Consider the following 9,393-nt stretch of genomic DNA (forward strand, 5'->3'; position numbering starts at 1 on the left):
AAATTCCAGTGAAATATATTTATGTTTGTGGTTGTAATGTGACAAAATATGGAAAAGTTCAAGGGGTATGAATACTTTTGCAAACCACTGTACACGCGTGACACGTCGACAGTGTAGCTGTTAGCGGAAGCGCTAACGTCGTAGCATTGTGTGTAACACAAATAACATTCCGGGAGGTCGGAAGTGCGCTGATTATAACAGTGTGTATTTTTTACGAAGCTTCGAGGCAGATAAATTTGCCTCGAGTATTTTTTGTAATCGAATTATTCGAGGAATCGTTTCAGCCCTTTATGCAAAATGGAGCCAAAAGACTGTTTCTCATTTGTCCACTCTTTAGAACAACTAATCGATGTAGTTGTGTAAATTTTAGTCAAAGGAATGTTGATGCACAGTGTAATAAATTGGTTTGTCAGAAGAGTTGTTTCACAGAATATTTGCTCAGCTGTACAGTTCTTTTGTCAAACTCAGAACTCACAAAGTGTTTCACTGTGTTGTACATTTAATTCAGTTCAATTCAGTTTATTTATACAGCTCCAAGTCGCAACAAATACTGTCTTTACAAAAAAATAATAATCTAAGGGAAGCCAGCAGATTGTGTTGATGTAGTTTGTTCTTTTCAAAGCGGCTCTTCAGTTTTGCTTCATGCCTCCCTCTCCCCACCAGGTGTTGGAGGAATTGAGTCTGAGGCAGTGATGCTGGGACAGCCAGTGTCTCTGACTCTTCCCCAAGTGGTGGGCTGTAAACTGGTGGGCTCCATTAACCCCCTGACCACATCCATCGATATCGTCCTTGGAATCACTAAGGTAAAACTCACACGCATCACCTCTGGTGTCATTCAATCAAAAAAAAAAATGTTTATCTTTGTTCCAAAAAGGAGCAGTAAACGCAGGTTGTATAAAATGTGCTAACAAATTTCTTGTGAATTGACTGGTTTTTCAGCATTTACGTCAGGCTGGAATCTCTGGGAGGTTTGTGGAGTTTTTTGGCCCTGGTGTCTCCCAGCTGTCTGTTCCAGACCGAACCACCATTGCCAACATGTGCCCAGAATACAACGCTACTGTCAGCTTCTTCCCCGTTGACCAAGTCGCACTCAAGCACTTTAAAAAGACAAGTGAGTTCCCTGAACGTCACTGTCGTGGAAATGATTTACCAAGAGTGCAGAAACACGTTGGAATAAATGCACAGAAAGTCTGCGTGTATGGTCGTCAATGATTTAATCTTGAGCAACAAAACAAACAGAAGTCAATCAGGAAATCTGTCGGGTTTGTGGCTCCCGTCAGCAGACAGCAAGCCAATAATATAACATCGTGATAACATCATGATGTTATATTAAATAAAACAGATTAACAGCCGAAAACTGGTTATAACAAGATATGGTTACTGGACAGTGTCGAGATTGAACAGATATACATAATTAATCCATAACAGTCACCATATTTACAATTTTTGCCTGATTAATTAAAAACCGTTTGATTTGGTTCTGGTTGCTCTTTTTAGCATTTATCCCAAAGGCAGACTTTCTTTTCATGTTGGAAGTTCTGTTATTTCATTAGCCTGTTAACCTTCAGCCATAAAATACCATCAAACGCCTTAAAAAGTACACAAATTAAATGAAGTACTGCTTTTGAACCCTTTAGAGTAAATTCACAAGCTTGGTCTCTTTTTAAAGCTAATGATATGAATTTTTAACTTCAGCAGTCATATTCTTTGTAACTGTAACTAGTATTTAGTATATTGAAGTAAAATACACAAAAATCAAGATATTTTTCTCCCTAAATTTTTATTTTTTATTAATAATGATTAAAATAAATATGAAGAGAATGAGATCAAACAGATTTTGCTGGGCTAAAATATAATTTCTCAAATATTACCAGTTCAAATTTGGTAACAGTAGCATAAAATATGAATATTTGACACACAGTACAATCCAGCATGTCTCATTTGCACATTTGTATTCATTTACATATGTCCAAACTGTACACTTTGTCTAAAACACTCTAATTTCAACACAGGGACTTCACTCTGGGTTCAAATTAAAGATATAACCCCCACAAAACACATTCTACCATCCATATTTACTCACAGCATGATTAAATAAAAAACCATATTCATAAATATTTACACCAACACTGTACTTTCAGCCAAATTTCCACCAGTACCCAGCCAAACTGCAAGAATAAACAATATATCCTTATCTCTTTCAGGGCATTAACATTCCACACAGCTTATAAATCTGCCAGCAGCGAAAAAATATTTTTTTTACTCACATTTGATGTATTTTTGTCCTCTAAGTCCAAATTAGCTATTCAAAATGGCGACCGGAAGTCTTTTTATTCATACTTTTTAACTTCTCCTGGCCACAAAAATCCCTCTTCCATGTCTTGAAGCACTCGAAACACTTAATAACAAATATATTTTCATCTTATCAGCAGGTTTAGCCAGCTAACTGGCCAAAAAACGGTGGAAAACAACGTTTTCCTGTGAGCGTTATCTGCCTTCCTTAGCATTGTAACACTGCTGAAACATGGCCGCCTCCACTGTGTTATCATCTTCCATCACTAACAAAGTTCCCATCCCCCTTTTGTACATTAAATGAAAGGTACGGTGATTGGCTACACAGCCATGGCATCAGAACAAAGCTTGGAGCTGATTGGCCGATTTTATAGTCAATCAAAGCTAGAAAGACGGAAACCGGAAGTTGGTCACTACTGAGATATTATTGGCCCTAGACAGGCGAAACTTGAACCCAGTTGGTCAAATGAGGTGTCAATCGAAAGAGGAGGGCCTAGACGTCAAATTAGATGCATTGCACACAGACACAGGCAGAACAGGAAACAGATATATTTGAAAAATCAAAATAATACAAAACGGCACGCGGGCGTTCTGCTTTAGCTATGTTAGGAAATGTCTCCTACAGATTTTTTACTCTAACATGTCATATTTCTCCTTCCCAGATTTTACGCAGGAAAAGCTTGAACAATTGGAGTCTTATCTAAAGGTTGTAAATATTTTCCGAAGCTATGAAGAAGCCTCAGAAGACCCCCAGTACTCTGAGGTAATTTCACTTTTAAAAGTCAGCACTGACATATGTGCATTGATTTATTTTCTCATAAATTGGTTGTTGTAATCGTGTTTCATTTAAAACAAACGCAAATAATTTTTATCTTTCATCAGGGTGAAATTCACAGATTACACAGATAATTCATTATGAAAATTTGACCTGATGTTTTATAAATATTTTACATACTGAGCCAAAGTAAAGCCAGTGTCCTTTGTGCAGGTGACTGAAATCAACCTGAGCTCCATGGTGCCCCACGTTAGTGGACCTAAAAGATCTCAGGACAGAGTGGCCATCAGCAACATGAAGGAGGACTTTCAGAGATGTCTTGATGAGAAGGTAGTGTGCAAGAAAACACACGATAAAACTCCCGTGTTTTAGGTTGGTTTACTTGAAAGCAGGGATTATAATTATTTTGTTGATGGAGATATGATTTGTCAGTTAAGGTTTATTTATATAGCACTTTTCAGCAACAAGGCGATTCAAAGTGCTTTTACATGGTTTGTTGATGCACTTTGTTGCTGGTAGTTGAGTCTAAAATAATTGCTGTATGCTTTGCTTTCAGTTGGGTTTTAAAGGTTTCCACATCTCCAAGAAGAATCAGGAGATCTGTGTTCCATTCATGCACTGTGGTCAGGAGTATCAGCTGGCACATGGCTCCGTGGTCATTGCTGCTGTTATCAGCTGCACCAACAACTGCAACCCATCTGTCATGCTCACTGCAGGTAAACCGCCGAGGCTGGAGACTCTTTTACTTAGGTGTAAAACAGCAACAATGGTTGAAGATTTCATGCATCTGATTCATGCTATTTATTTTCCATATTTGCGTAGGCTTTTGGCAACACGATGAACAATGATTTTTGTCAGCCGTTTATTTTATTTTACTTTTGTAGGATGTATTTGCTGTGAGAGATCTGTTTTCACAAAGTGAGAATGTTCTTTAAAATTTCTAAGTTTTCTCATTACCTCATTCAATTTTTGGCTTTGAAACAAAGGGAGTAAAAACATTTCCAATGTTTTGCCAGGATAGTGATGGTATTTTTCAAATTCAGTTCAATTCAGAATGACTTTACGGGGTTCCTGCGGATCCTTAAAAAGTCATTGCATTCATCAGTCCAAAAATAAGGCCTTAATTAGCCTTAAAGGTCTTAAATCAATCTTCAGAAGTCTTTAAAATGTTAACACATTGTAAGTAGGATGACTGTAATTCGTATCAAATATTAAAAATAATTGGTAACATTTATTTATTTTTTAAATATTCCCATTCAGATGTTCCCTTTTGTTACCACTTCCTGTTATTTCACATGGTAAATGGACTGTACTCACTGACAGAGGCGAGGCTGCCATACACCGGCGCCACCAGACCCTCTGACCACCATCAGTAGGCAAGGCGGGTAAGGTGTCTTGCCCAAGGACACAAAGACTGAGTCGACTGGACGGAGATCGAACCGGCGACCTTCCGGTTCCAGGACGACTCCCCTAACCACTCTACCACAGCGGCCCAATCAAATATCGCAACAACTGTCCATCTGAGCAATGTGACATTTGTTTTCTAATATGTTAATAATGTTCTCTTTCCAAAGATGCATTCATATTTCTTACAAAACTTTGATGTCACATGCACTTTAAGGTTTGAGAACCCATTGTGGGTCCTAAAACTCCAAATTTTAAGTCATTAAAGGATTTCCAGAAATTAAATAAACTTTAAAACTGACTGCTAAGAGCTTTTTTAGCTATTTTTTGACAAAATAGCAGTTATATATGGATAAAAACAATTGTTCTATTAGCAGTATTTGAATAATTCAACCAAAAAATACTTTGATTCATGAGTTTTTGCCAGTTTAATTTTTTTGTCATTTGTATTTATTGTGAAATTGGTCTTAAATTTGATTTCACTTGGCATTAAAAAGTCTTAAAAAGTCTTAAATTTAACTTGCCTTAAAGTGTAGGAACCCTGCTTTAGTAATAACAAAGGGAAATTAGATGTTAATTAAAAAGTTATTGTAGTATTTTTGGTAACCCATGATGTCAAGAGATAAAAATGATCTTGGAAAAGTTTTGACTTTCAGAAGCCCATTTCACTTTTAAACATGGAACATATTTAGCAGATTCCAGTTCTGCAGGCACCTGATTTTGTGTGTGTTTGTGACATGTTCTTCTTCCTGATAGGTCTTCTGGCCAAAAAGGCCATTGAGGTAGGGCTTATGGTAAAGCCTTACATTCAGACCACCCTGGCTCCTGGAAGCGGTATGGTCACTCACTACCTCAGTGCCAGTGGAGTCCTGCCTTACTTCAACCAGCTGGGGTGAGCATGTGAGCTAGAGATGGATCTGATCCAGTATCTGTATCAGACTCCAATACCAGCATAATTAACTTACTGGAATTTTCCGATCCAATGTGGGGAGATTTCTGATCCATGAGCTGTGTCTGCTGTTATAAAGTCTGATGAAATGAGTCCAGAAGTGATTCCTGACTGGCTGCAAACTGTGGTATAGATTTCCTGAATGGAGGGGTGTTTCGTTACTCCCAGTCTCATTAGCTGCGTTTTCATTACAAATGTGCGCAAAACTTTGTCGATATTCTGTTAATGTTGAAAAACACAGTTTCGCAACTGCAGTGTTTCCATTAAGTAATAAATGTTATTAAAGTCACGTGAATACGTTTGTTCTCATGATAAGTCATTACAAACATGGCAGCGATGGATGTAAACACATAGCATGTTGCTACCACGACACTAGCGCTCATCATCAGAGGAGACGTCGGCGTCTTTTATCGAGGCTTTCCAGAGACAAGTCCCTACTTGGGAGCGGCTACGTATGCTGTGTTTTTGGGAAATTGTTGTCGGTGAGTTTACTATTTTATACTACTTCTGTGATATTACTACTACTTCTACTTCCTGTTATCTTCTTCATCATCGTCTTTTTCACCAGTAGAAACAGACGGTTGTTGATCACGTGACTCCTGTGATGTGAAAAAAGTGTTTCCATTGCAGTTTTGTGAAAAACACCAATTTAGATACGGCCGAAAAACCACCTCATCCTAGCGTAAAAACATTTAGTCAAAAAAAGGAAGTTTTTTCGAAACTGACGTTTCTATTGAGCAAATTTATTTTCGAAATTCTAATTTGTGCGTTTTCATGGTCAATGGAAACGCAGCTACAGAGACTCGCTCAGGAAATCCATTCCACAGGTTGCAGCCAGCTAGCAGGCGAGCAGCTCTGTGGCTAAACTAACTGTTCACCACAATATGGCTCTGTGTGTTTTAAAAGTAGAGACTTCGAACTGTACTTTTTATTCAACACGTTATTTTTATTTTTTGTCTTTTTCTGTAAATGATTGTTATTTGTAAGTATAATCCTCGGCTTCAGTCTATTCCTTTTTTGGTAAATTCTTAGTTTGTATTTGTAAAATAGTGTTTTGATTTTTTTTTTTTTTTTTTTTKKTAATGTTGTAAATTTACCAGAATAAATCAAAATCTGATTTTTAAAACTTGCTGCTGCAGCACGAGCAGAGCATGAGACGGCAGGAAGCAAAGGCAGAGTCAGGAAGAAAATACTTTAATTCTCCATCAGTCTCAGCCGTACATAATGACGTCATCCCGTCACGTGGGTGGAACCATGCGTTTGTCAAGTGGAAACCCCCCTTCCCCTCTCACTGTGAGCTTCGGTACCCCACAGCTCCGCCTGTTTTCCATGAAAAAGCAAAGCGGGAGCCATTTAAGTTTGAAAAAAATAAAGATTATATGAGGAATAAAAGAAATAAAATTACAAATGGCTCGTTACTGCCCACGATTCGGCTCCTATCGTTCGTTGTAAAGAGCCGTTCAAAAGATTCGGATCGTTTGCGAACGTCACATCTCTAGTCTGTAAGAGCCTGAACACTTAATGGTTGGTAGGAGATCAAATACTTGTTTCTCTCTTCAAAATGCAAATAAATTCATATAATTTATACAATGTAATTTTCTGGATCTCTCACTGTTAAAATTAACCTTCCCTTAAAATTATACACTATTTATGTCTTTGTAAGTGGGCAAACCTGCAAAATCAGCAAAGGATCAAATACTTATTTCCCCCACTGTGTATTTGATATTTTGTTTTTTTTTTTCTTTAAAAAAATACAAATTGACATTTTCCTAGAAGCATCAAGTTGTTAAAGGTATAAACTTAATGAGAATGCAATTTATTCAAGTTTTATGGGTTTTTTCGTGATTTCCACTTTTATTTTTGACTATCTTGTTCAGTATTGATCTAAAGTTAACGTCTGACCCTAAGAGATAAAAATGATTTATTCCTTCATATAGCAGGTTTGTGTTTTATCTCATAAGTTGTCTAAATGACTTGTTTGAAAAACAGGTTTGAGGTGGTCGGTTACGGCTGCTCTACCTGCGTTGGGAACACAGCACCTTTACCTGAAGCTGTTGTCGATGCCATCAAACAGGTAAAATCCTCTTTAAGGTCTCAGTAAAAACTACTTCTGTCCCTCACAGATGTTGATTATTCTTTCTGTTTCAGGGCAACTTGGTGGCGTGTGGTGTTCTGTCTGGCAACAGGCACTTTGAAGGCCGCCTGTGTGACTGCGTGCGTGCCAACTACCTCGCTTCCCCTCCCCTGGTGGTCGCCTATGCAATCGCAGGCACTGTGGGAATTGACTTTGAGAAGGAGCCCCTGGGTAAATAAAATACCACCAGAATCTCTCCTAATCTGTTAGTCTGAACGCTGAAGATCATTAAAGGATTTTAGGACTTAAGGCAGATTACAGTCAGTGAAGAGGGAGTGATTCAGTGTTTGTATCGGCCAGAAAACAAGACAAAAAACAGGTTGTTACTGGAAAAAATATTTATTTCAATAACCAAGGCAGGGTGTCTGCAGGTCCTTAAAAAGTCCTAAATTCATGTATCTAAAATTAAAGGTTGAATATATAAAGGTGAATTATGGGAGCAGTTTCCAGTGCAAACTAGAAACTGGCGTTTGTTTGTGCAAACAGTACAAGCTAATTGTTTCTCTGAGCATTGTACTGTAGATTAAAACCCGTGGGAACACTGCCTGGCAGGCTCATACAGAACAATGTAATTATATTGCTGTCTAATGTGGTCGAGGGATGGGAGGACGACCCGAAAAAAGGTCTGCGTATTATATACAGAAGCATGTGTAGCTACTTCATTGACTCGGTTTCTTCAGACACTGAAACAATGAACAACCTGAAAAGCTCTGAGGTGTATCAGTACCTACACATAATGATGATGATGATGATGATAATAATAACAACAATAATAATTAAAAGACCGGTTGTGTTTTGTTAAAAAAAAGTGGGACACAATCTTATTTACCTTAAAGCAGACCAAAAACGTCCAGCCAGCTGAAGCCACAAAACGGCAAGTTTTCATCATTACTAGTATTTTATATGAACTACAGTAATGTATGGAATTTAATTATTTGGAATTTATTAAATTAAAAAAATTACACCCCTTATCTTGTCTGTTGTACAAACATAAACTCTTAATTAGAATTTGGACAAAAGTTACATTAACTTGATTGAAATGCCCACTTTGGGCTTGATGTTTGAACAGGTGTGACATCAGAGGGCAGGGAGGTGTACCTTTGTGACGTCTGGCCGTCCAGGGAGGAGGTTCAGCAGACGGAGGAGGAAGCGGTCATCTCCTCCATCTTTAAGGACCTCAGAGGAAGGATGGAGGTTAGGACATGTGTCTGAGCTCAGAAATCTATCATTCTGTCGAACATGTGGAATACGAACAATTAAAGAAAAAGTTGGGTCATTTGTAAGTTTTTTTTTGTGTAAAATATATAATTTAATACCTTACCTGTTGCAGATTGCACTTTGAACAACCTAAGTTTAGAGAAACCATTTGTGTCCAACAGCACAGAAGATCTAACAGCTAGTCCAGGGTAGGACTGAACGATTAATTGTGTTTGAAATAATCTCGTGATATGTTCAAAACTAGATTATCTAAACGCACAGGCGATTTGACAGGTCCATGACTTGGGAGTGAGCCGAGCGGCGCAGCGTTCCCAACTTAACGACATTGTCGCTACATCTAGAGTGGGGCTTCTTAACCTTTTTGACCTCGGGGCCCAATTTATTGAACATAAAGTGGCACGAGGCCCAGTCAGACATTACCAATGTATGGATCAAAATGATAATTATTCTAAATCTTTGTTTAATTTTTATTGTATTTACATTATAACTAAACTAACATAAATAAATTAAATTAACTTACAGTTTAAAAGTAAAACTATTGTAACCTGCCCAGAACAATTATTTGAACAAATACAAAGTTCAGTCAACAGACCACTCAGGCTTATCAACACACACATACAT

General features: G+C 37.8%; 1 protein-coding gene across 1 annotated transcript in view; it reads left to right on the plus strand.

Annotated features, from left to right (window-relative positions):
• ireb2 (iron-responsive element binding protein 2) overlaps positions 1-9,393 on the plus strand; it is a 45,879-nt gene that overhangs the window by 20,542 nt on the left and 15,944 nt on the right. Inside the window, exons 8-16 of the mRNA XM_014030153.1 lie at positions 664-803; positions 940-1,111; positions 2,955-3,055; positions 3,281-3,397; positions 3,624-3,783; positions 5,228-5,363; positions 7,410-7,494; positions 7,569-7,725; positions 8,624-8,748. Of these exons, the coding sequence (XP_013885607.1) occupies positions 664-803; positions 940-1,111; positions 2,955-3,055; positions 3,281-3,397; positions 3,624-3,783; positions 5,228-5,363; positions 7,410-7,494; positions 7,569-7,725; positions 8,624-8,748 (1,193 nt within the window). The remainder of the gene's footprint in view (positions 1-663; positions 804-939; positions 1,112-2,954; positions 3,056-3,280; positions 3,398-3,623; positions 3,784-5,227; positions 5,364-7,409; positions 7,495-7,568; positions 7,726-8,623; positions 8,749-9,393) is intronic.

Source organism: Austrofundulus limnaeus, unplaced genomic scaffold (genome assembly GCF_001266775.1).
Source record: "Austrofundulus limnaeus strain Quisiro unplaced genomic scaffold, Austrofundulus_limnaeus-1.0 Scaffold1008, whole genome shotgun sequence".
In the NCBI taxonomy this organism is placed as follows: domain Eukaryota; kingdom Metazoa; phylum Chordata; class Actinopteri; order Cyprinodontiformes; family Rivulidae; genus Austrofundulus; species Austrofundulus limnaeus.